Source organism: Cebidichthys violaceus, unplaced genomic scaffold (assembly GCF_023349555.1).
Source record: "Cebidichthys violaceus isolate CVI_PGR_0920_01 unplaced genomic scaffold, fCebVio1.0.p SCAF_14, whole genome shotgun sequence".
Taxonomy (NCBI): domain Eukaryota; kingdom Metazoa; phylum Chordata; class Actinopteri; order Perciformes; family Stichaeidae; genus Cebidichthys; species Cebidichthys violaceus.
In genome coordinates, this window is record NW_027176307.1 from 14,977,531 (window position 1) to 15,004,494 (window position 26,964).

The 26,964-nt window shown below is 42.7% G+C and overlaps 1 protein-coding gene across 2 annotated transcripts in view; it reads right to left on the reverse strand.

Annotated features, from left to right (window-relative positions):
- xrn2 (5'-3' exoribonuclease 2) overlaps positions 1-26,651 on the reverse strand; it is a 29,037-nt gene extending 2,386 nt beyond the window's left edge. The window contains exons 1-30 of one of the 2 annotated variants that reach the window (XM_068709091.1): positions 26,433-26,651; positions 25,783-25,910; positions 25,559-25,670; positions 25,213-25,324; positions 24,374-24,432; positions 24,171-24,260; positions 23,973-24,045; positions 23,840-23,890; positions 23,578-23,735; positions 22,894-22,968; positions 22,569-22,702; positions 22,420-22,477; positions 22,216-22,323; positions 21,959-22,003; positions 21,297-21,428; positions 20,988-21,032; positions 19,613-19,707; positions 17,772-17,907; positions 13,827-13,934; positions 13,221-13,310; positions 13,045-13,117; positions 12,681-12,764; positions 12,460-12,557; positions 10,647-10,726; positions 10,454-10,510; positions 9,877-9,945; positions 9,189-9,317; positions 7,532-7,647; positions 2,041-2,101; positions 196-430 (exon numbers count right to left, since the gene is read on the reverse strand). In XM_068709091.1, coding sequence (XP_068565192.1) covers positions 196-430; positions 2,041-2,101; positions 7,532-7,647; positions 9,189-9,317; positions 9,877-9,945; positions 10,454-10,510; positions 10,647-10,726; positions 12,460-12,557; positions 12,681-12,764; positions 13,045-13,117; positions 13,221-13,310; positions 13,827-13,934; positions 17,772-17,907; positions 19,613-19,707; positions 20,988-21,032; positions 21,297-21,428; positions 21,959-22,003; positions 22,216-22,323; positions 22,420-22,477; positions 22,569-22,702; positions 22,894-22,968; positions 23,578-23,735; positions 23,840-23,890; positions 23,973-24,045; positions 24,171-24,260; positions 24,374-24,432; positions 25,213-25,324; positions 25,559-25,670; positions 25,783-25,910; positions 26,433-26,507 — 2,886 coding nt within the window. In that variant the 5' untranslated portion in view covers positions 26,508-26,651. The remainder of the gene's footprint in view (positions 1-195; positions 431-2,040; positions 2,102-7,531; positions 7,648-9,188; positions 9,318-9,876; positions 9,946-10,453; positions 10,511-10,646; positions 10,727-12,459; positions 12,558-12,680; positions 12,765-13,044; positions 13,118-13,220; positions 13,311-13,826; positions 13,935-17,771; positions 17,908-19,612; positions 19,708-20,987; positions 21,033-21,296; positions 21,429-21,958; positions 22,004-22,215; positions 22,324-22,419; positions 22,478-22,568; positions 22,703-22,893; positions 22,969-23,577; positions 23,736-23,839; positions 23,891-23,972; positions 24,046-24,170; positions 24,261-24,373; positions 24,433-25,212; positions 25,325-25,558; positions 25,671-25,782; positions 25,911-26,432) is intronic. The other variant, XM_068709092.1, reaches the window with a different exon arrangement.
- Between the last annotated feature and the right edge of the window lie 313 nt (positions 26,652-26,964).

A 26,964-nucleotide genomic window follows, 5' to 3' on the forward strand; every position in this document is an offset into this window, starting at 1 on the left:
GTTTTGAGGAATCGGCAACTAATTAAAGTTGTTTGACTCGGCGGTGAAAAGTTAAAAAAAATTACAGTATTTTTGGCAATTTTGATAAAACAAAAAACTACAAAGAATTTAGTTCTACTACTGTTTAAAGCTTTTATTCTTGTATTTTACATTTCCACCATTGAGCTTAAAAATGACCCTCTGAGGCCTCCCTACCTGGTGCTGTTGTCCCCGGTTGTCTCTGCGGTCGTCTCGGCGATCTCGCCACTCGTCTCTGCGGTTATCGAACCGTTGCTGGTAGCCGCCCGTCGGCGCCGATGATGCCGGCGCTCCAGGAGCCGCCGCCGCCCCTCCCCCTCCACGACTCGCGTTCTGCTGATACGCCGACGGCTGAGACTGAGCGGCACGATCCCAACCGTGGCCTCCTCGGCCTCCGTAAGACTGCTGCTGCCTGGAGACGACGACATTAAAAACGGTTTAATACACCGATAATTAATACACCGTTTAATACACTGATAGCAACGTCTGTAATCAATACAGATATTGTGAGAAGAGGTTCTGTCTGAAGAGGATGTAAAGACCTTGGAAGAAGAAGAGGAATAAGGAAGAGGGCGAGGAAGAGGAATAAGAAGAAGAGGAATAAGAAGAAGAGGAATAAGAGGAAGAGGGCAAGGAAGACGAATAAGAAGAAGAGGGCGAGTAATAAGAGGAAGAAGAATAAGAAGAAGAGGAATAAGAGGGCGAGGAATAAGAAGAAGAGGAATAAGAAGAAGAGGGCGAGTAATAAGAGGAAGAATAAGAAGAAGAGGAATAAGAAGAAGAGGAATATGAGGGAGAGGAATAAGAGGGCGAGGGCGAAGAGGATTAAGAGGGGCGAGGAATAAGAGGAAGAGCAATAAGAAGAAAAGTATGAAGTTTCATCTCCAGATTCATTACTTATGAATTGTGAGTTGCAGTTTAAATGGATCTAAAGTGATGTTTTAGATCAGGAGAAGATCAGACACACATTGTCCTGAACTTGCTTTCTGTAATAAATAAAACAGGGCCGCTGGAGTTTAGATGATGACCTTCCATCCCACAGATGAACATGCTGGACCTTCTGGACCTTCCTGAGGCGAGGCGACCTCTGACCTCCCTAAAGTCCCCAGCGGCCGGGCGTTTACCGTCCTGACGGAGACATAAAGCTCCTCTTCTCTGAGACGACTGAGCATGAAAGAGACGAGTGTGAAACCCAGCGGATTCACATACGAGAGAAGAGTCGGCAATGCAACAGTGATATTAAAAGTCTGAGCAACAAAAGATGAAGAGAAGGAACTTGGAGCCGCCACCCCCCCCCCCCCTCCATCCCTCATTACTGAACCATGTCACACTCTGGACCAGAGCCGGACTAAACCGGTAATCCCCTCTCCTCTAAAGTTCCTCCCCTGCATTTCATTTATTTGGTCCGGTTCCCGAGTAGTTTAAAGAAACTGTTTCTTCAGTCGCCTCTTAATAACTACTGACCCGAGGTGACTCGGAGGCACAATGGGCCTGAAAAGTTGAACTGGAGAACCTGATTAGGAACTTCTGAGGAGGGAGGAGGAGGAGGAAGGTCTGGAGCCAGAATCAACCAACAGCATTAGTGATGCCTCATTAAGTTGCACAAACCTCCTCGAGAGAAATTTGTTTTAGAGCGACGGAGGAAAAAAAAAAACAAACAAAAAAAACCCAGAGCAGTGGAGGAGGAAGGCTGGAAGAAAACCACAGCCTTCACACCTTTAATGCACTGTGAGTGTACCACAAAAAGAGGGAAGTTTGAGGAAAAGGATGTTAAAATACATAAAAAAAAAGACACAAAATCAGCTTTCAATGGAGGGTCGATGAAGACCTTGGCTGGCAAAGTAACAAAGATTAAATCCTATTTTTTGAGTTAAAAAGGATGAAAACTCTTCGTCTTTCTTTAAGTGAAGAGTTGTAAATTCCAGCGACTAACCAGAACCCCCCCCCCCCCCAAAAAAAACCATCATTGATTTTCCAAAGAAGCAGACAAACCAGCCCCCCCCCCCCCCCCCCCCGACTCACCTTGGATACTGGGACTGCTGGTAGGAAGGAGGCGCTCCCAGTAAACTGTTGTGCCGGGAATCTACGGAGGACAAAAGACGACATGTTCACGAGCAGAGTTTGAAGTTCTTGGAAGCAGACGAGAAGACGACAATCTGTCCTGAATTTAACCTTTTTTTAATGGGAGATAATAGAGGTGAAACAACGTGAAACTTCCATAGTTGATTACTTAATTTAAGACAATACAGTTTTCTGCAAATGTAGGGTTTTAGTATGCAAATGAGGTGTTATCTAATGGTAGCTTTTGGTTGATTTAGGAGAAATCTACAGACGCAAACAGACAAAGTAGTTAGATAAGCAGCTGAATGTGTGTTTTGGGTGTTTTCTTTCCACTAGTCTGAAACAAAGACGCGTTTAGGAAGTGAAATAAGACTTAAAGCTCTAAACCTGGTGCATCATGAAGCCATCGGTACGGAGCAGGTTGTTTGTTTTACGTCAAACGTTAACATGCGGGTTTACTTTATAAACTCAACAGGGTCACAATAAAATAAAAAGGAACACTTCAGATCCACATCATCTGAGTTGAACTGCAGAATCTCCAGTTTCATTGTTAAAGAAAGCCTGAACATGGAGACTAATTAACCCAATTCAAGTCAGCGTTCACCTTGAAGATTTAATTTAAAAACCACAAACTCTTTCCTTCCCGTCATGGAGACGGAGCGGATCGGCTCCTGCTGATGAAAACGCAGCTCCGTGGAGCGGCTCTGGAGGGTGGAGGTGGACTCTGAGAGGCGGGTAACGCCACATTTGCATTTTTTTGTTCAGAAAATGAAATAAGCATTCAGCCGGCAGCATTGTGGACGCCTCAAGTACCGCGGTTCCATCGCTGCAGGCCCTTCACAAAGACGCACTTAAAAAAAAAAAAAAAAACGGGAGCTAACGGCTTCTTCCAGATTCAACGTTGCCAAGGCAATGACCAGCTGCGAGAGCTGCGGACTTGTTTGTTTATAGGGGGGGGGGGCCTGTTGAGTGGCTCGGCTCAGAGGGGGTGAAGGGGGCCGCGAACCCCCCCCCAAAAAAGGGACCCGGACGCTCAACATTCACAAACCTGGAGAAGAGTTTGATGTGAAAACTAAGACTCGACAGGATCGATCCAGATCAACAGGGTAAAATATGAAATATATCACAATAATACCACATATTCACAGCTGATGTTATGTGTAAACAGCGTCTCAAATGTGCATATATGCAGGTTTATCAGTCCAATGTCGCTTCACTTCTAAAATGAATTTACAGAAACTCTGCTGGAGGGAAAAATGCAAATTTAAAAAAAGGGAAAGTTGTAGAAGTGTGGCTGTTATTCATATCAGACTAATAACAGATAAAAAGACTCTTTCAACAAAATGCTTTAACAGAAAGAATAATCCTCTGGTCACAAAAACAGTGATTTAACTACTGTTGCCTCCTTCAGTTTGTGTTTTTATATCACAAGCAAACTATCAAACTAAAACACAGACTGTGTGTATAAGTGCCTCATATAACCCCAGACTGTGTGTATAAGTACCTCATATAACCCACTTCAAATGGTTTTCCATCCACTACATTTATGTAAATACTAGGAGTTGGTTCATGGAGCTAATTCTCCTGTCGGGTGCCATTAAAACCACTGAAGAAGAAGAAGAAGAAGAAGAAGAAGAAGAAGAAGAAGAAGAAGAAGACACAAAAACATGTTTGTTTCATAACATAAACACGGTTAGCTGAGAGCACGTTAGCATGCTGATGTTAGCATTTAGCTCAAAGCACCGCGGTGTCCAGGTACATCGTAACACAGAGCTGCTAGCATCTCTGTCGTGTTTCTTTAATTAACTGTCCGCGTTTGAAGGCGATGTTCTGAAGCTAAAACAGCTGATTTTACTTTTTTTTTAGACATTTAAAAACTATTTACTGTTAAAAAACAGAGTTTACAACATAATGTGCTTCTTAGGACATAAAGAAACATCTAAAAGCTTCACTGAAACCTGTTTTGAGGTTTGATTTCCAAACCGAGAACTGTTCCCCTCTCTGGTCTACGTTAGTACTCTACTGTGCATTTATATTAATTAGTTAGAAAAATGAATAAAAGTCACGGCAGCTTTGCAGATCTTTTGTGCGAGAGGAACCTCAAACCATCTGAAGATTAAAGCTCATAAAAGAGCAAATATCAGGACTTTTGGAACATTAATTGAAGTCATTCTGGAACTCGTGGTGAAAATGATTAAAATGGAAGAAAACACTGAAATAATCTGTTTTAAGACCTGAAAATACTCCACCAGTAGTAAAACGCACAATTAGCAGCCAGCAGGCGGACGGCCCTCGGCACATTATCATTTTGTTTTTGTCATTCAGTTTTCATGTTTGATTATCTCCTCCACCAACAAACTTTAAGTGGACCACCCAGTCGGGCTCCAATTATAACTCCGCAACACTCTGGTCTTCTTTTTCCACATCGAAGAAAAAAAAAAAAGAGAGAATTACAAGTGGACACCTGTCAATCTCCTTAATTAACAATGATCTGAACGTGTATAGACCTCCAGTCTGCAACGGACAAAAGCCAACAAAGGATTACGCTTTAAATCCTTAAAACACGCTGCGGCCACTGTATTAATGTGTGTGTGTGTGTGTGTGTGTGTGTGTGTGTGTGTGTGTGTGTGTGTGTGTGTGTGGGGGGGGGGGGGGATTACTACCGCGCTAAACAACTAAACGTCTCTCTCCGCCTCTTTTCAATTCGTTCGGCGACTATTTGACTCAGTGAGGAGGAGGACAGTAACTTCTCAGCAGGCAGACGGACGCCGAGCTGCTGCTGCCTCACCAGGAGAAAAAACACATTTATAGGAAAGATTAATGACGCTTAAAATCATCACAAAGAATCATTTTGATGATACGATACCGGACAAAATCAAAATAAAGCACATTTCTAAAAAGACAGTTTAAAAAAGGACAGAAGCAGCTGTGCATGAACTCCAGGAACCGTCCAATCAAAGAAGCTAGAAACACTCAGAATGAGTCAAATAATTCACTTTCGGTTCATGAGTCAAATCCTTGAATACCTCCTGACCTCCGACAGTGAAAAGGTCTCCGATCCCTTTTGAGCTCAAATCAGTGTTGGAGTAAAATCAGGTAAAGGTGAACACGTCTCCTGTGAGATTCTTCTGAAGATTTCGAAAGTGTTTGGTGCAAACGGAGAACGTAACTCCGTCACCAGCAGGACCTGGTGAGTCTGCCGCCGTCATGTGTGCAGTTGTTCCCCTGAAGTGCTTTGGGAGTTTTGGAGGCTTATCGGACACTGTGGCCCGCTGGATGAATCCGTTACTTTGCTGACACCCCCCCCTCCTCCCCGGTTCAAATTTGGTGTCAAAGGCAATAATGGCCGCCAGCAGAGACTCCCCGGCCGGTTATTAAACGCCGGCCGGCACAAAGGCCCCGCGGCGCGTTTCAGTGGCGGCGTGTTGACACATCACCGCGGGGGGTAGCAGGCGCCGACAAAAGGGGGAAGTTAACTTCGGTTTCAACCCTCTTCAGAGCACATCACACACCCAATCAAACGGGATCCTCCGGATGCTTTTATCAGGGGGGGGGGGGGGGGGCACTCCAACAGTCTCATTACCGGCCCGGGTCTCCCACAACGCTAATCAGCAACCCCCCCCACACACACACCCAACATCACAAAAGCCCAAAGCCTGCAGTGATTACTGGCCGGGCGGAGGATCGGCCCTGAGAAAGTGTCGTCTGGACAAAAGCGAGCTCTCCGGGAAGAAGACCCACTCGTCTGGATCAGCACATTCCTACGGACGCCAATATTATAGTGGGTTAAGTCCAGATCTTCACCGTCAATGTTAAGCAGAAACCCTGGAGTCAACAGCTCTAAAAGACCTGAAGATCGTTAAAGAACATTTTTAAATTTACAAATTTAAAAATGTTCTTTAAAAACATTTTTACAGTTTACAACTTTAAACGGACATACATGTGCAGAAATCCTGCAGTCAAAAGCTTTAAAAGAACTGAAGATGGTTTAAAATATAATTTTTTAACCAACACTGAGCTGATGAGCGTCAACGCTGGAGGGAAAAGTCAAAGGTTTACAACTTCAAATGGTCAAAAATCTGCAGAATTCAAATCAGTGCTACCCTAAAAATAATAATAATACCAATAAGTGCATTTAAGCTGCAGGTGCTCGATATAATAAACCTGAGGTCATAAAAGCCACACTGGACATTTACAAAAGATTCCTTTTTGTTGAGAGTAATAATTTCCCCAACGATGATGGAAAAAATATAGAGAAAGAAAATCCTGCGCCGCTAATTGGCAAGTTTACCGTTAAGAACGAGCGGCAGAGGCCAGAGGGGGGGTGGGTGGGTGGGTGTGGGTGGATGGCGGGGGGGGGGGGGGAGGTGGTGCCGCAATCTGGAGGAGCCAAAAAACCCCATTTGCATCAAGTGCCACCAAGAATAGCTGCGACTCCCCCACAGCCATCAGCGGGCAGATGAGATTATTCATCTACTTGCAAATTGGCACATCAAAGTCACACCGGAGGAGAGAGCTGGGGGGGGGGGGGGAAGGGGGGCACAGTGTGGACAAAGTGAAATAAAAATATCTATTTATCTTCATCATGTTTGTTATGAAGAAGCAGGTTCTGCAGAGTAGTTGATGTTTGTTGTATTTATTAGTCTTTCTGCTTAATAGAGTTTCTTTAAAAACTTCCAAAACGCTTCATTTAATCTGAACGAGATCTTTGATTCAAACAAGATGAATACAAAACTAAAAGTCTGAGTGTCGTAAAGCTGCATTCTCTCTAGTGTCCACCAGGGGGCGACTCCTCTGGTTGTATAGAAGTCTAGTCTAAAATGACTCTACTTCTCTCTTGATTTATTCCCTCAGTAAACATTGTAAACATGAGTTTATGGTCTCAATCTCTAGTTTACAGTCTTCTTCAATACAGCATGATGTTCATTTAGTACATTATGCTCCATTTAGAGTCAAACACACCATAAAGCAGGGGATGATTTAGGGGCGGGGCTACACAGTATACGGTGTCTCTACGTCACTCCTCCTCAGTCCAGATATGGTCACTTCCTGTTCACTGGTTGCAAAAAAAAACAACAAGATGGCAACGGCCAAAAAGACGAACTCGAGGCTTCAAAAGCGTAGACCACAAAGCAACGAAGTGTCGTCACGACGACTCCGTCCACTTCTTATAAAACACTCAACACTGAAACAGGAAGCTGGACTCAATGTGACGCTAAGCTTCTGATTCATTTCACCAACGACTTCTCTTCTCATTCACCCGATCCTCAGAGGAACCTTTGTCTCTTCATCAGTCTGGTTGAACCGCTGTACAGAGATGTTGTCCTCCGTCTACTAAACTACAGATCGGTTTGAAAGATGTGACGAGTGTGTGTTGGCGTTTGTGTGTGTGTGTGTGTGTGTGTGTGTGTTGGCGTTTGTGTGTGTGTGTGTGTTAGCGTGAGCTTCTTACGTTGGAAGGACTGGTGGCCTCCGCTGTGTGCACCGCGGTAGCTTCCTTGTTGGTACATGTTGGGTGGCGGGGCGTTGCTGTACTGTCCTCCGCCCCGGTTTCTGTTCACACTGTGACTGAAGGAAGAGAAAGGTGTGCTGTAAGAATCTGAGTCACAACAACAAACAAACAAACAAACAAGCTGTGACGTTTGGGGCGTTAAGCTTCAGGTGAAACATGGAAAAAAAAACAACAGGAAGCTATTTTAGCAATACTACTACTCTTATCTGAACTTTTTCATTACTTAATAATTGCAATTTAATATATTATTTAATAACTACATAAATTGAGAACATTTTGAAACATAAATTAATTATTCTAGAGGAGCAACAGTAATGTTTACAGCAGCAAAGTCACTGTATAAAAGACAATGTCTCTGGAAATAAATCTAAAAACATCAATAAAATAAACAATACGTAGGAGTGAAAGCTCATGTGTTCACATCTCATCAGAGGTGAACAAAGCAACAAAGATCCTTTGGATAACGATCCTCCAGGTTTTGCTGCTCTCCGTCTTCTGAGCAGCTGCCTGTTTGGCCCCATCAAGGCACATAACTGCCGGAATTAACGACTTAGTTTAGCGAGAAGGAGAAGAAGAAGAAGAAGAAAATTGGACTACATTCCGTTTCTTCGAATCCGTGCATAATTAATTCCACAGTCGGACCGAGCCAGATGTTCAATCATTCACATTTTCCTTAATGATAATATCAATGTGTGGAGGAGAGAGCTCGGATCATAATCAAGGATGGCTGGTTAATGGGCAGTGACGGACACATTCTCCATTTTAAAACACTGTAACTGAATACTGAGTCACTGTTCAACACTCTGAAATGAGATCATCGCACGCTGCAGGACGGTTCACAGGCAGCTGTGAGCGGAGACCTAAGAAATTACAAATCATTTCACAAACGGTCTCTCTTTAGATGACAAAGAAACAACTTTAAAATCTGCTTTTTGTGTTTTTCTTCCCCCTCAGAGGTATAAAAGTCACCGACGATCACCGATAAACTACGACCGATTCAACTGCATCATAACTGGATATTAAACGGGAGCCGGTCGGCTTTATCGAATGCTTAGAGGCGTCAACGGTTCAACCCCAAAATCCCAAACAGCAGATGAAACAACTTGGTTTATGTTTGTCGCAGTGAAGCCGGCGCTCGGTCGTGCGCCTCAACATTGTTGTAACTCAAACAGTTGACTGACGACACCACCGTTTACATGTCTAATGATGTTTTAAGATGCTTTACAAACAGGTGTTAATAACCTTCATTTGAGTGAATATTTAGTAGCCAAATCAAATAGTTTAGATGATGTTCAACCTTTGTTTCTTCATAATGTATTTAATACTTGACTTGTTTCTTTACAGGGGTTGTATAAAAGGTGATAAAGTAGTTTATGAATATGAGATATGAGTTTACAGATAATAATCCCTCTCTATAGTGGAGGTCTACATCTACAGTCTATGTTCACATCTCATCTTTTTGATTCTTCACACTTCATTTGGTTTGTTCTTCTCCTCCGTACATACTCGACACTCGCGAGAGTGTAATCAAAGCTCCACAGCGCATTAGAGAGATCGATAGAGTCGTCCTTAAGGGCAGTAAATAGATGAAACTCACCCCAGAGCCCTGAAGCCGGACTGGTCCAGGTGAGCCTGCTGCCTGTGCTGGTTGAAGCCCAGCTGGGGTCTCCATGGTTCTCTGTTGCCCTTCTCCCAGTCCCCCGGCTTCAGCACCTTGTTGGGCATCCTGATAACAAACAACAACAAACAGACAAACAGAGTCAACGCTGCACTGAGGTCAAGAGCTTTATGTGAAGATACTTTAATCTGCGTGAATCCCAAAGAGAAGAACACACTCCGTTATTAATAAAGTTATATTTTATGTTCTTGTGATTAAACTGTTTGTTGTTGTTTGTTTACTTCATCTCTAACTATTGTTATTGTGATCATGCTTTGTGAGCTCTGGAGGCTGCAATCTCTGCATCAAATGTGTTATGCAAATGAAGTTATTAGGAATATTACATGATGATACATAAACAAGTTATGTGTGTGTGTGTGTGTGTGTGTGTTACAGCCTGATATCTCCATCAATGAGCCTAGTGAGAACACTCACTAGAGAACCAAATATGGATTCATCCGCCGCTGAAAATAGTCCTCAAAAAAAGCAAATTTTTTCCCGTTTGTTTTTTGTTCAATTCATTGGATTTTGATATAAAAATGAAGTGCAAAATATATATACATTAAAACCTGAAAAGAAAGCGGCTAAATATTTATTAAAGCATTTCTGAGATGAAAATAGTCCTCACTTGGCTCCAGGGAGGAGGACCGCCTTGAACACAAAGTCGTCTGCAAAGTGCGGATCTTTGAACTTCACCCTGAAAAGCAGAAGAAAATCAGCTTCAAGTGCGGACGAGAAGAGTTCCATTAGCTCTCGTTCTTTCTGATCCCGAGTTTGTGACGCTAGACGTGGAGGATTACTCTGCTGAACAAGCATTTCAGCACATTCTCAACCGGCCTTGTGTTCCCTGAATGTCTGCTCTGCCTCAGAGAGAGAAAAGCTGCACACTTGTATTATTCCTCTGATGAAAGGTGGCTGAACAGATTCTCACAGCTCAACTGTAAAAACACAACGCTTTGAAGCTTCGCTGAAAATGTCTCAATAAGTACGTCTGTCAGTGAATCGCTGGGACGACGCATACAGAGAAGAAACATATACATCTCTCTATATCTACATATCTATCTACAGCTAGGAACTAGAAAGCAACAGGACCGCTCGTCCTTTTACATTTAGATCAGATCATGTGTCTATGAAGGACAGTCAGATATGTCAAACCTATAACCGTCTACAAACAGAAGAAACAGAGACGATAGACGGTTTGTTACCCGATGGCGTGGTTCTGTGCGATGTCACGCAGCATTGGGATGGGTGACGTCACCGGACTGAAGGAGAAATGTGACATAAACAAGTGAGTAAACAATCAGGCGAGTCGTCGCATTAAAACTTGGTTTTAGTTTTTGTTAAGAACACGAGACAAAAAGACACAAAAAGATGAGGCTGAAGCCGGCGCTTCCTTACTTGTCTGGTAGAATCGGGTTGTCGTCAAGATTTAACGTACCCAGGATTCCATGGCAAAGCTCTGCAGGGATCTCAGTGCCCTGGAGGAGGTAAAGGTGCAGTTTGTGTATCCAGCAGTGAACGGTGACGAGTGAGGTATTAGTGAACCGTAGAATATACGGTAAATACATGTTAAAACACTGTGTGTTACTTATAGGGATGGCCCCCGAACCCAGGTTCTAAATGAGTAGAAGCTCGGAGGACTGATGCGGTCTGGACTCAACGGTTCTGATCTTGTTTTTAAGCCAACAAAGTATTTTTAGACTGTTTGTTTACATACAAGAACAATAAAGAAACGTTGATTCTTTGTGAATTCTAGAGAACGACTTCAGGGTGTTTCTGTCCCGCTAACAAGGGAACACTTTGCTTTACTAATCACGTTTAGTTTCCCCAGAGGATGAACCCTGTGTCTAACCTGGACAGCGTCTCACTAGGACAGGAGGCGTGTCAGTCCAACTTTTGGACATTTGTCTCACGGGTTATGTTAACAGAACGCATCGTCTAACGCTGTTCGTTTGTCACCGTTAACCAACGTGTATTTAGTAAACGTAATGAGCGGGCCTCGTCTTTAGATCAGGACTTTAACTGGATCATCTCATATCATCTTGAAGAGGTGAACCGGCCACCTCTGCAGATAGAAATGTCCATTTAAAGACTTTGTAAGAAATCTTGCAAAATTGCGTCGACAACCCGAATAAAATCTGTGTAAACACGAGACGGCTTTCAAGAGTTAACGGAACTTTAAGATCTTTTCAGATCTGCAAAAAGAAAATGACAAACGTATTTAAGTTTCTGTCTACGACTGAATATAAGAAGCTGGTTCATGGATGTAAACAGTAGGAGGAGCCAATTCTGTTTGTTGTTTTACATCCTTTGTTTTTGTGTTTTTTACGCTCACATTTTGCTTTTATTAAAACTCCAACTTTTCCACCTCAGACAAGTTTTAAAACGTTGTTCTTCTACATTTATTTTTTGCACCGATTGTCTAATTTGTATTTCTTTACTCACATTCCTGCTCATGAGGTGTTCTCTAGCGCCACCAGCAGGACAACCTTCACATGTTTAGTCTACTACCAGTAAGACTAACAAAGATAAATCATTATTTTGGGGATTTAATTAACATTTGATTGGTTTGCTTCAGGATGGTTTCTTGTTTTAAGGAAGAAAACTTTGACAGCGAGTCTTTAAATGTTTTCAGTATTTGTTCAAATGTGCTCCGTCCTCATTAATGTTTGAGTCACTGCTCAGAAATACTCTTTAAGAAGTTCTTTTAACTCGGAGAGTAAATAACTTTTCCTTGCATTTACAAATAATCAACGAGAGTCGACCGGACTCAGACGACACCTGCTCAGCTACACAAACACATCTGCAGCGCGGTGACGCAGAACGTGATGCGGAGCTTTCACTGGAAGATGTGAGAGTGTGATTTATGAAACCACAGAAGAAGAAGACTATTATTACAGTGTTGAGAGGGGGGAGGGGGAGGGGGGGGCGTCAGCTGCACGATGCATCACAGAGCAGAGAACAATATTAATTTAAAGGAACAACGAGCCGCTGCGTCACCAAATCTACCGCTGCAGGTTGTTAGTGCTCCTGTTCAGAGGTGGAAGAAGTACTCAAGATACTTTACCCAAGTAGAAGTAGCAATACTACAGAGTAGAAATACTCATCAAAATACACTAAGTACTAATTATGCAGAATGATGCATTTTCTAAATCTTCCATTTACTTCTGGAGACAGAAAGAGCATGAGGTAGATTTTGGTGTCTTGGTACCTCTTGAGATTCTGTGCGGTAAAGTTCGCGGATGAAGTCGGAGAGCGGGTGAGACTTCTGGAGAAACATCACGTCGCTGCCCAGACTGTTCCTCCTCACTGCAGCAGAGAACACACAGCGAAACAAGTCTGAAGCATGTCACCACACACAGCCTGTGTAGAAACACTGAAACACACGTCGTTACAGATGCTCATGAAAGGGAATCCACAGTTTCTGCTCACCTTCCTCAGGTGAGAGGTCGGGGTAGACGTCAGCCAGAGCCACCCTCAGCCGACGTTCATCCACAAATGGCAACAGGGCCACACCTTCAAAATAAAAGCACAAATACAGGAATTTAACAATCAACTAGAGATTGAGACCATAAACTCATGTTTACAATGTTTACTGAGGGAATAAATCAAGAGAGAAGTAGAGTCATTTTAGACTAGACTTCTATACAACCAGAGGAGTCGCCCCCTGGTGGACACTAGAGAGAATGCAGCTTTAACACGTGAAGCATCGGCTTCACTTTAAAGAACCCGAGGTTGCAGACTGTGGTATCTTTCAGGATCTTCGCCAGTGTCATTGAGCAGGGGGGGGACTCACCCTGCCAGGCGTATTTCTTGCCGTTGAGATCAATGGCGAAGTCGTCGGGGTAGAAATCGATGATGGCAGAATCCTGCGTCAAAAGAAGTAGCGTGAGACTTTGTAAATAGCAGCTCAGAGTGAAAACCACTCTACCTCCTGATCTCTCTGCGCCTCCTTCAGGACTCAACACTTACCGGACTGCTCATCAGGCTCCGCCATGTGGTCGGCAGGAAGTTGCCGCTGGCGGCGGGAAACACTCCCATCAGCTGCTCCAGTGGCTTGAACTGGACACGACAACCACACAAACAAGTTACTTACACACTCATAGTTACTCTGATTCAACTCGTCTGGGATGAGGCATTTTTGTAGTCCAACAGGAAGTCATCGTCACTGGTTCCCTCCACAAGCAGACAATAAGACTGTTTCATTGTATTCTGGATTATTACAATAAATAACCTGTGTGTCGAACAAACATTTACAGGTTTTGTTCATCAAGACAATCGTCCCTAATGAACTCAACGTTAACTCTTCAGCTTGTGTTAAACAACTTATTTCAGATGTCTAACCAAACAGTTAAAGATTTGTACCAGCAGAAATGTTTGTGGTCAAATTCGTCATCCTAAATATTCAGAAACGATGTGAGACAAAGTCTCCAGCGTCACCCGTTCACCTCTTTTATTGTGAAGGCTCTAAAGCGGTTGCGTTTTCAACAAAAAAACTCCTCCTTTGTTAGATTCGGTGGTGAAGTGGGAGACGAGACAAAACGAGGAAAGAAGGAGAAGTCTTCAGGCCGTTCTTACCGGTTTGGTGTCCTTCTCAAAGTCCGTGAACATCCCTTTGATGTCTTTGAAGTCGGAGGCGAACGGAGCGTAGTGGAACGGGAAGTACCACTGCCATGAGGCGCAGCCCTGCGGAGCGACACAGACACAAGCACCGGCTTTAAGATCACGTTACATGTCACAGACGAGCTGCACGGCAGCTAACACTCATCTTCAGAGGTGGATTTACTCCATTACATTAATAACTAATTACCCACAGATGACTTCTGTTGTTTGTCCCACAGTCCAAAGAGGTTTCATTTATTATTATATAAAACAGAGAACCAGAGAGTACAATTCAAGAACTTTCAAGGTACCAAAACATAAAAATCTTTCAAAGCCTCTAAATTATTACTATAAATACAATTAAAAAACTAAAGTTCACAGATTCATTTTTCATTTACACAAGTGATTGTATAGAAGAAACACCAGATTACGAGTTTATTTAAACAGCCTTGAAACATGAACCAACGTATAAATATTTAGTAATGATTAATCACACAAGTAAACTTCTGTTTGATTTAATATCCGCCCGACAACCGACAGTTGGTTCTCTTCCCTTTGTGTTACAATTAACAATAAACTTTACAGAATTATTTTATATTTTCACTTTGTTTATTCTACCAGCTGTTTATAATTTTATTTAATTAATAGTTTGTTCTGATCAGGATGATTTAATGCTAAGCTAACACCGGTCATGTGTGATTGTACATATAAAAACAGCAGATAACCGTTTTTAAATGAAGCATTTTTTTTTTTGTATATTTGAATGTAAGAAATCTCTAACCTCTGAGAGATAACAACCTCTTTTTGTTTGATTAAAGACGTAATAATGAATAATAAACTCATCTTCTGTTGGATTTATTAACATTTTCAGTGTTAGAAGCGAAGTCACGACTGACAGAATAGGGGAAAAACAAAAACTTAAAGGCGATCAGGAAGTAGAGAAGAAAAAGCTTTCCTTTGCCCTTTTTCCCTTAAAAAAGTTCCACTGCAGCACAAAGCTTAAAATCCAATCTGGTCAGACTAACGCTGACATTTAAAGAACCTCCACAGGGCGGAACCCCGATCGGACCGCAGTGGGTTTTAAAACCGCCTTTCAAACTTCAGTGTCGACGGCAAGACGCCGAACATTTCTATCGATCCACAGACAGAACCGAGAAGCCGGAGACAGAACACTCGTCTCTACCATAACTCTCTCCGTCCGGCACCAGAGGACAACCTTCACTTCCCACAATGCACCTCTGAGGAGACCCCGCTGTGATAAATCCCCCCAAATCTCAGCGGCACTCCATCGGCTAAAGACGCTCATTCACATGATAATATGGAGACTTTACCATAATAAAAGCCCAGAGGAGGATCCAAGCCGCACCCTCAGACATAAATCACACACATCATTTATGGTAATGTGACAAAATGCTTTGGCTCCAGGAGAAAGTCCTTCGTGACCTTTTGTCAGTCAAAAGACTACAAACCAACAATAACAGATAAATAAATAACTAAACTATACTTTTACTATTAATTAATGAGATTAAGATCGATGGTTTAGTGGATGTGACGTCAATGAAATGTCCAAAACACAAAGATATTAAAATAATAAAGTAACAGAAGAACAATAAATCATCACGAGTGAAACTGGAAACAGCTAATTTATGACAAATTGATTATTAAATAGTTATTCTAATTAAGTAACTGATTAAGCACTAGTTTCTGATTTAAATCAAATAGTGAAAAAAACTACAACACGCTGAAATGTAATTAATTAAAACTAATGAACAGAGTTGTTGTGAATTATCACAATAAATATCAGATTATTTTATACAAGTCAAATTAAAAAATATTCTCATATATCACACTAAAAAGAATTGAATAAAATCTACATTTTCATCCAGTGTTTCACAAGACGGCAGAACTTTTAAGGACTTTCAGTTCTGATTGAAATGAAATAAAGTGATCTTTACAAACCAAATATAACAAAATGCACGATTAATTATTCACCATTATCAGTATTATTATTATTATTATTATTATTATTATTATTAAGTCGTATGTAGGTTGTCCTGATCTCCCGTCTCTACCAGGAAGTCTCTTTTCGATTAGTTCCATTAAATGATTTAGAATTATTCAACCTTCAACTTCACAACCTTGATGTGTTCGACGTCATTAGTGTCAATGAAGAGGATCTAATAATGCATTAAAAGACCAAAACAACGCAACAAAGGGAAATAAAAAGCCGACAGACATTCACAGAGAGAAGACACACAAAAGGGCTGATATTGAGATTTTAAGAATTCATATCGGATCATTTTACTAAAGATCCGGATTCGTCGCGGTTAGAAAACGGCTGTAATTTGAAGTCTTATTGTTTAAAAAACGGGGCGTCTGAAAACACCACCTTCATCAAGAACAGAAAGTGTGACTCTTCAGTATTTGGGATACAAGCGTGACCATAAACTCCGCTGCCGCAGACCGAACCGTGAATGTGCGGCGGCGGAGAGCAGACACGTCCCGCCCGTCCACCGAGGACCCCCCCCCCCCCCACTAATGAATTCACCCAGAAGGGCCCCCATGAGAGGGGCTTTGGATGGGCCGACATGTGGAGTCAACACAGAGCGTGCATATAGACAGCTCACAATCAGCCCACGGACAAATCCCCCCCCCGGCTCCACTGAAGAGGGCTCTGCAGCTGATCGCTTCACTTTAGAGATAAAGATCAATATTTTACAACAATAAAAGAAGATTTAGTGCATAATCACACGGCAAACAGTAGAAGCGGAGGCGGCGATGTATGTCTCTGTTTGCGGAGACACTCGACGGCGAGGAGTTCTTGACTTTCAACAGAACGCCGGTCGTCCTTTACGAGTCTTCATCTCAAACGGTCGCTTATCAAAACACAAAATAGTCAAACTCGAGGCCGAAAACCTTTCTGCGGAATGTTTTTGAATCTCTGAATATTTTGAGGTCGAGTTCCTCGTCGATCTGATATTTTTATGAAACTTTCACAGCGGCTGCTTTCATTACATTTCATCACTTAAATGGGATTTTGTCTTTAAATTGTTAACTTCTCAGTTTTTTGGGGATATTTTTCTGCTGTTGCAAAACATTTAGTCTCTCTAAAAAAAAAACCACACCTGAGATTCTGAAAGAACAATTCTATTAAGAGTCTGATCTTTTCTTTAATTCCTCTCTTTATACGTTTACCTTCATGAGATGGTTTACAGTAAAGACACTGTACAGGAAACATGGGGGGGGGGGGGGGAGTGTTACCTGGTAGTACTACAGAGATCAGAGCGTTACCTGGTAGTACTACAGAGGTCAGAGCGTTACCTGGTAGTACTACAGAGGTCAGAGTGTTACCTGGTAGTACTACAGAGATCAGAGCGTTACCTAGTAGTACTACAGAGATCAGAACGTTACCTGGTAGTACTACAGAGGTCAGAGTGTTACCTGGTAGTACTACAGAGGTCAGAGTGTTACCTGGTAGTACTACAGAGATCAGAGCGTTACCTGGTAGTAGTACAGAGGTCAGAGTGTTACCTGGTAGTACTACAGAGATCAGAGCGTTACCTGGTAGTAGTACAGAGGTCAGAGTGTTACCTGGTAGTACTACAGAGATCAGAGCGTTACCTGGTAGTACTACAGAGATCAGAGCGTTACCTAGTAGTACTACAGAGATCAGAACGTTACCTGGTAGTACTACAGAGGTCAGAGTGTTACCTGGTAGTACTACAGAGGTCAGAGTGTTACCTGGTAGTAGTACAGAGATCAGAGTGTTACCTGGTAGTACTACAGAGGTCAGAGTGTTACCTGGTAGTAGTACAGAGATCAGAGTGTTACCTGGTAGTACTACAGAGGTCAGAGTGTTACCTGGTAGTAGTACAGAGATCAGAGTGTTACCTGGTAGTACTACAGAGGTCAGAGTGTTACCTGGTAGTAGTAGCGCAGCACCCAGCAGAGACCCTCCACGTAGGACCGGACCACCTTCTTCCTGAAGTCCTCATCACTCACATCCACGTCAAACTTGGTCTTGTAGTATCTCTGCTTCCAGCCCTCCTCCCACAACCTACAGCACACAAAAACATAGTATATAATACTCACAAAGCATACTTTTATTAACCTGTATTACTGCATTAACCCTCTGTGGTTTGATTTTTCGATTACAAAATAAAAGTCCTGCTCCTCTATGGAAACAGAAGAACCACGAGTAGAAGTAGAGAGAACTAGAACAACACAGTTATCAGACAAATGTAGTGGAAGTATAAAGTGTAAATACTCCACTTCAGTTTTAAAGTACTCACTGAAGTGCTGAACTTTAGTAAATGTACTCGGTTTACATCCCAACACCGGTAATGACGTCGACAACTTTGCGCCAAACGACTTAAATTTGGCAAATTCAAGGTTCAACTTAATCCTGAATCCATTCAGTGATTCTTAATTGTTTAATTGTTTCCACTTATACCGATGAAACGCAGCGCGGTCGTCCTACAAACAACACGTACCTTCCTCTTATTAACGTCACAATATCAATAAACTCGTTGGAACGCTGTGGCTTTAAACACTTCCATCGTCTGTGACCGTGAAACGTCAACGCATTACATCACGTGTGTGTGTGTGTGTGTGTGTGTGTGTGTGTGTGTGTGTGTGTAGAGCAAAATGTACCTAAACGATGCATTTGCTTATTAAAATGCAGCTTTGTTCATCTATAGGTTGAACCAAAAAAAAAAAAAACACACACACACAACACTGCTGCTGGAATAGTTTAATGGCTTTGACTTCGTTCCGCAGACATAATCAGAGCCGATCCGAGCATCTGTGCGGCGGATCCTCGGCTCCTGAGAGGAAAGCCTCCATGAATACCAATTTAGCCCGATGGATTTAGCAGCTTTGACGAGAGCGTCACAGAGGAATTTACTGGAATATTCCTGCTTTCCATATTAATCACGTGCAGAGGGAAGTGTGTGTGTGTGTGTGTGTGTGTGTGTGTGTGTGTGTGTGTGTGTGTGTGTGTGTGTGTATGTTGCAGCAAGGTGGCATTAATGAGTGATTCTCTCCGGTTGAGTTCGTTAACGCCATCTTTGCTGGTCTGTGACGATTTATTTTAAAAAGGCATTTTATGAACTACAGGCACTCAAGTCTGTTGTGGATATTTACACTGTAGGTAAACTGCTTATTAACCACATCTGGACTGAGGAGGAGTGACGTAGAGACGCCGTATACGTCTCTGGTAGAGACCTGTCAATCAGCGTGTAGCCCCGCCCCTAAATCATCCCCTGCTTTATGGTCTGTTTGACTCTAAATGTTCCATAATGTACTAAATGAACGTCATGCTGTATTGAAGAAGACTGTAAACTAGAGATTGAGACCATAAACTCATGTTTACAATGTTTACTGAGGGAATAAATCAAGAGAGAAGTAGAGTCATTTTAGACTAGACTTCTATACAACCAGAGGAGTCGCCCCCTGGTGGACACTAGAGAGAATGCAGCTTTAAGAACACATGGAGCTTTACAGAACCGGAGGTTGCCGTCTGGTTTTATGTCTACTGCAATATTGCGTGAGGTCGAGTTGCATTGTGAAGGCCTCATGGCCGAGAAAGAATAATGTGTGGAATAAAATTTAAAAAAGACAATATCTCTGGTTCTGCAGCAGCAGTTTGAAGGTTCTCTTTTACTTCCACAATACACGAGTACAGCTGACAGACCTCGGAGAGTATAAAAGAATGTAGAAGCAGATTTAAACATTTCACCCCCCCCCCCCCTTTTTCTTACCTGACGACGTCTTCGGGCTCCGGCTCGCTGTCGCTGTCCTCAGCCTTCCTCTTCACACCCTTGTTGTCTGCGCCGCCGCTCGGCCCTGCAGACGACTGGACAGGGCGACAAAAACCCAGAAAAAAAGAAAGAAGAAAAGAAACAGATTAGAAACTAAAAGCAGAAAAATCTAAAGTCTCATACGTTTATATCATCATGTTACTATCTTTTAATTTCTACCAGTAGGTTTGATTGGTCGCATCATAGTTCAAAGCTTTATTTTGTAACGTTTTTAACATTTGAATGTTGTTATTGTGTTTTAACAGTTAACAGCACCATGAATTACATTTATATAACCACAACAACAACAACAACACACATCTGAGTGTTTCATCACTTATATCAGCATCATGAACTATCGTTTTACATTGTAGATTAAATAGTTTCATTGTTTTTTCTCCGCTGTGTGTTTTTTGGGCGTTTCTTCACATCTATATTTCTTTTAAAAGCTGAATAAATACACATTTTTTGGGGGGGGGGGGAAATGAATCATTCTGATTGGTCACTGGAATATACAAAGAATAAATACAAACCTATTTAAAGAGGTAGAACTAACCAACGTATGTGATTGATTTTTGGACCACAAGACAAAGAAAAGCAGTGAATCCTCACAACTGAGCTGCAGTTTTGCTCAAAGAAGTGAAATGATTCATCGATTTATGTATAAAATCAGTTAAACTTTAAACATTTTATATTTGGCAGACGTGTCCTTTATATATATATATATATATATATATATATATATATATATATATATATATTTTTTTTTTTTTTTTTTGTATGTACAATAAAGCGCTTCCTATTCTAAACACATAACCCAAGAGAAAACTATTGTGACTGAAATTCTAAATCCATATTTATGCCATATAGGGTATGAAGTATGGATGAATTAAGCAGTTTTCAGGAGCTTCTATTGTATTTAACAGCGGCATCACGTCATAAAAACTGGCGGACGATTCTGAAAGTGAGAGATGAACTCTCTGCCGTCCGTTATAATAATAATAATAATAATAGAATAGAATAAAATCAGCCCTGTAGCTACTCAGCCTTCCTCCTTCCTGGAGCCTTTGTGCTCCCCTCATTCATGTGCTAATGTCGGGCCGGTTCAGACTTAAAGCTGTACAGGAAGCGCAGCGGCTTAAGAGACGCGTTAAACGGGAACACGACCGTGAACCGAAGCACAATGCGGCGTCCAGGTTTAAAAAACACACAACGAGGAGAGACTTTATGGTAGTTTGAGATGTTTGAGGCTCTTATTCAAGTGTTCTCTGTTTGTATTTAATAAACATCCGAGAGTCAAACCTCTCTCCGTGTCGTTTATGTGCATGGAACTTACATTGCCACCGTTCTTTATGGAGGCCTTCAGGAACTGAGCAGCATCCTGGATGAAAATAAACACTTCATCACCTCCATGTTGGATTACAAAATGTCCTCCCTTTCCTTAAATCTGAAGACATCACTAAAATATATATATTACATGTAGTTTGAACCCCTCTTATGTAATTCTATATTAGATTCTACAGTCCGATTCCTCCCTCCATCAGAACGTCACGATGACAAAACAAGAAGCTTTTTGCTTTGAATGCTGGAGATCTCAGAACTCCATTTCCCAGAGTTCCAGAGCGGCGCGGAGACGCCGGCGTACCTTGTTGTGTTGCATCCTCATGTCGAAGGCCTGGTGCCGGGCGTTCTGGACGGCCTCGGGTCGGTCTCTCCTCCCCAGAGCCTGAGGGGCGAACTGGCCCGAGGTCAGGTAGGCGGGGCCTCGCTGCTCCGCCTGCAGGAAACAAAAATACAGTTGTTATTATTATTATTATTATTGTTATTATTATTATACTTTTTTTTTTTTATTCTAGGAAACTTTTAACAAACATCCGGATCATCAATTACTATTTAAATTATAATTAATACAGTTTAATTTGGATGTTTTGCCATTTCTTCTCTTGTTGTTTTATTCTGATGTTTTTTTAACAGTACAAATAAAGTTTTAAAGATTGTTTTTTTTTTTAGGTAGGAATGAATGTCTTAAAGACATACGTATCAAAGTACTAGTACGTTAAAGTTAAATATCAACCAGTGGTTCCTCTGAACTTTGTTTAAATAATCCAGAACCTCCTGACAAGAGCAAAACCCAACAGAACAAACTTCTGTTGTTCAGAGTACACTAGTAGGAATCTAGAACTGATGGAAACGATCTGTGGAGGAACCTAACGATCAAACACGTAGTTTAACATCACTTAAGATCAGTCAGCTGGTATTAAAACAACGAGCAGCTCGACCGTCGTCCTGATCCTCTGCTTCACTCACCTTCATCCTCTTCCGTTTCTCCTTCATTCTCCTCTTGAAGCCTTCCTGAAGACAGGAAAACGACACGTCCGTCACAGACAGCAGTGAATTAAGAGTAGAATAGAGATGCCCACTAGTGTAGTCTCAGTCTCTGGAGATCATTTGAGCCTCAAGTAGTCAATACGTCTCTTTACTGTGAGATAAATAAACTCAACGTTGAGCTTTAACAACTTCAAATAGTCCGACGTTTCTTTAGATTAAATTTGAGGAAATCTCACGTCGTCCTCTTTGCGTTTCTTGAAGATGTTGTCCTCGGCCACGCCCACCGCCTGCATGATCAGCTCCACCCGCTCCAGTTCTACGAAGCCGTTCTCCGTCAGGTAGCCCTGAGAACAACATAAGCGTCGGTGACGATTTAAAAACAACAACACTTCATCCACCAACCGGGGAAAAAAAACACAGAAAGGCGCGACGTTACTCACTCCGGTTTTGTGCACGACGTCTTTGTAGATGTTGACCAGTCGGTCGATCGCTCCCTCTCTGAGAGACAGAGACACAACGACGGTGTTCAGCAGATACACCATCACCACTTTCTCTGAAGCTCAAACAAGCGCTCAGCGTTAAAGCTCACCTGATCTCTAAGGACGGCAGGTGCGGCAGGAAGTCATTCCCAACGAAGAAGCACATGAAGACCCAGTCGTCGATGCTCCTCTCGAAGTCGAAGGGGAACGGGAGGCTGGCCATCGTCAGCTCTCGGGCCAGGTACTGCAGACCCGGAGGGGAGGAGGAGGAGGAGGAGGAATCAACAACGTTTATCCTTCATCTCTGAAGATGCTCGGTCATAACGAATCAATAGTTTACAGAATGAGGCGTCGTATGAGCAGCATCTACAGACACGCTAGGACTGTAGAAGCGACGACGTGATTCATTCCCCTGAAAGAAGATGAACGCCTCACCTCCCGCAGCACACACAGCCTGATGAATATGAACTCCTGCTCAGACACCGGCATCGAGTCGGCAAACTCATCGTGCTGACAGAGAAAGAGAAGAAGACACAAAAAAACAAAGTCAAATTCAGGTCAGAGAAAAACGGAAAATATGAAATGTTCACCCTTAGTTCTGGTATTTAAAGCTACTATGAGGAACTTTCATGTGTTGGTTCTGTCGCCCCCTGTGGACTAAAGCTGTAGTGTCTCTGAGCACCAGACTCCCTTTAGAAATCCTCTCATTCTACTGCAGCAGGGTCTGACAGTCTGCCCCTCTCAGTCCTGGTTGTGGTTCTCCCGTTGCCTCCCTTCCCTCCAGAGGGTCCAGAAATACGTCCTGGGTCTCCAGCAGAGAGGAGAAGCTCTGCTCCTGGAGGAGGAGGAGGATCTGGGTCTGTCCACGGTGGACCGGTCTCTGCTGGAGTCTGAGCTGAAGGAGGTTCTGGTGAACCTGCATGAGTTCATCTGGTTTCACCAGAATCCGACCCGGTGGCTCCGATGACATCATTCAGAATAACTCTATAGAAACAGACCATCTTCTCTCTGATGGTCTCTGTACTGATGGAGGTCTGATAGAGGACCAGGACTACACTGAGGCTGGCTCAGTCACTTTTAAATGACCATAAAAACACATTTGCTGCACCGTGACCTCACCTGTCCCTGCTTCTCTCTCGCCGTCCCCTGACAGTCTTTGATCTCGTGACCCGTCTGTCCACAGAGAGCACAGGGTCGAGGCTTGTTGGGCTTGAACTCCTCTCTGATGATGGTGAAGTTCGGCTCGTGGGTGGCCAGACCCAGCATGATCAGATCAGCTGTTAAGTCACGACGACAGAGTTAAATAAAACCATAGAACATGTTTATTATTTAACTCGTATTTCATTTCTTTTACACGTTAGACTGAAACGTGACGGCTTACCGTCGGCTCCACACAGGCAGTGGTGCGTGTTTGGGTCGTGGTTCGGTTGAGCTGCAAAAGAGAAGCACAAACGTGAGTCAACTTACGGATCCTTCTTCATGAACTTTAATACGCCGATGATGGTCGGCTGTACCTCTCTGTCTCCTGATGTAGTCCATAATCTTGTGCTCTCCTTCACCGGGAACGCTGGCATCAGACAGCAAGACCTGGACAACAAAGAGTTAATAAAGATCAGCGACCGTCGTCCGCCAAGAGCTGAAAACTAAAACATTTTAAACGGCGTCATTACTTCTACGAAAATGTCCGGCTGTATTTCTAAGTTCTCTCTCACCGTGATGTTCTTCCATCCCGGATCATTGCTGAGTCTGTCAGCGACGTAGTATCGAAGACACTGAGCCAGGTTGTCCATGAACTCTGTTCCCTGGAGACGAAAGAAGACAAATCCTGTAATTCTGCTGCAATGCGTTGACATAATGAGTAAAGATCAGCGATGAAAGACACTGAACTATCCGGCAATAAGTATAACAGACTTACTGGAGTGATGCAGTTGCTGTCAAACCTCTCTTTAATCTCATCCGGAGGAAGATAACCTCCTGTGGAGGAGTTAACGAGTCAGGTTAGCTTTAAAATCACAGAAACACACAGTAAAACGTTTGTTGTTAAGATGTTTAGTCAGAGTTGCTGGTTACGTGTTTCCTTCCTCAGACAAAAGTATAAATACTTCAAATACATTAAACATAATATTACTGAATGAAGACAGAATATGATGCTTCTTCTTCAAATCATGACATCAGGTGTGATTTAAAGCGTCGAGCTGGAAAACGTCTCTTTACCATCAGAGGGTCAAGTCAAAACACACACACACACACACAGTCTCTCTCACACAGACACACAGTCTCTCTCTCACACACACAGACACACACACACACACACACACACACACACACACACAGTGTCTCTCACTCACTCACTCACTCACTCACTCACTCACTCACACACTCACACACACACACACACACACACACACACACACACACACACAGTCTCTCTCACACAGACACACAGTCTCTCTCTCACACACACACACACACACACACACACACACACACAGTGTCTCTCTCTCTCTCTCTCACACACTCACACACACACAGTGTCTCTCTCTCTCTCTCTCTCTCACACACTCACACACACACAGTCTCTCTCACACAGACACACAGTCTCTCTCTCACACACACACACACACACACACACACACACAGTGTCACTCACTCACTCACTCACTCACTCACTCACTCACTCACTCACACTCACACACACACACACACACACACACACACACACACACACACACACACACACACACACACACACACCTCTCCCGATGATCTCCTCTCGGATGCGATCCTTCTCCTCCAGTAGCTCGACGCCTTCTTTGGAAGCACGAAACCTCCGAGAGCGCTGCTGGTTCATCTTGGCCCGCGGAGCCTGGTGGAGTTAAACAGGAAGTCATTGTTTTAACAGTCGAGTTCATCTTGGTCATCGGAGCCATTGTTCTGCCTACGTTAGTCCAGATAACACTGGATTCTTATGAATAAGAAAGAACATGTTCTAGGGGTAAACTCCACAGTAAGCTTTGGACAAACCGACGACCCTTTCAGCCATTTGATAAACAGATGAGATCCCTGACTGAACCGGTTTCTGCCCCGGAGCGCCACTCACCACTCCGTCGATGGCCATGTAGAGAACTCTCCGGGGTCGCACGATGTTGAACAGACGGTCGATGTACTCGAATATGGCGACCATCATCTCATCCTCGTTTTTAGGGGCGGCTCTGTGGAGAGCAGAGGTGAGAGGGGTTATATTTTAAATCGCTAAAATAAAATGCAAACAGGAAGTGTAACAAGTCTTAAAAAGGTCCAGGCTGAACAGAGGAGGGTTCCTACTTGTCCTCTGGATGTGTACACGGGTGAATGATCCCGTTCATGTCCAAGTACAAGTTGTCGAACTCCACTTCGTTGGGGTTCGGCTTGGTCGTATCGACAGGAACACGAACTCCGTTACATTCTTTACCCTGTGAAGATAAAGACAACACAGGTTTATACCCAGAAAACTGTTTGGCAACACATAAAGGAAACACTTCACCCTTCAGTTTCTCACAAACATTCTACATCAACACATCTGGAGACACGTGGTTTTCATTTATATACATAAATATACAAGTGAAGTTCAAGCACAGATTATTCTTGACCCTTGAAGGTTAAATGCAGATTTTATATGGTGCGATTTGTTAAAAAAAAATCTCCATTTAGACGTTTGTGTTTCTAGTCGGAAGAAATAAACAACCGCGCCGTTGTGTTTACAATCTCACCGACAAGTCCACGCACTTCCGGTGATTTAAATTCTGTTATTAACGAACCATAACCTTCCAAAAATAAAAAAAAAAATGTAATCGACGACACAACATTAACGGCGGAGAAGACACATACCGTCTGTAATCAGTAAATATATATATTAAAGAAGATATCACACGTTAAAATCTTCCCGCTAACATTGACGCACCATGTCTCAGTTGCTAGCTAACATGCTAACTTACCTTCTCCTCAACACAATGCACAATGATTGACGCATATTTTCTGCTAAGCCAACGGAAAAACGCCGGGACTCCCATCTCCGGTACAATGTTTTATCTGTCAGCTTGTAAAAAAAAATAATAATAAGTGAACTCTTGAAGAAAAACACAGTTAAAATAGCAGAATTAAAACGCGATATAGTGTTGTGAATGAAATCGGCTACGGCTACATGCTGCTGGCCATAGCCGTTGGGTACTGCTTCCGGTTCGCTCGTGTCGGCTTTATCCGGGGCATTACGGAAAAATAACTGCGCCCACAGCGACCCCAACGACCACCGACGGTACTGCAGCAGTCTGAAGTATGGGACATTTCGGGACATTATGAATAACAAAGAAAAACAAATATTAATGATACAAAATCCACCCAAATACATTAAAATAAATACATAATTTAAAAAATATTAAAAAATAAATGTTACGGTCAGCAATTAGACTTATTAATATTAAAATAAAACACAATCAAACTAAAATCACAAAGAATGTACATATATTCACT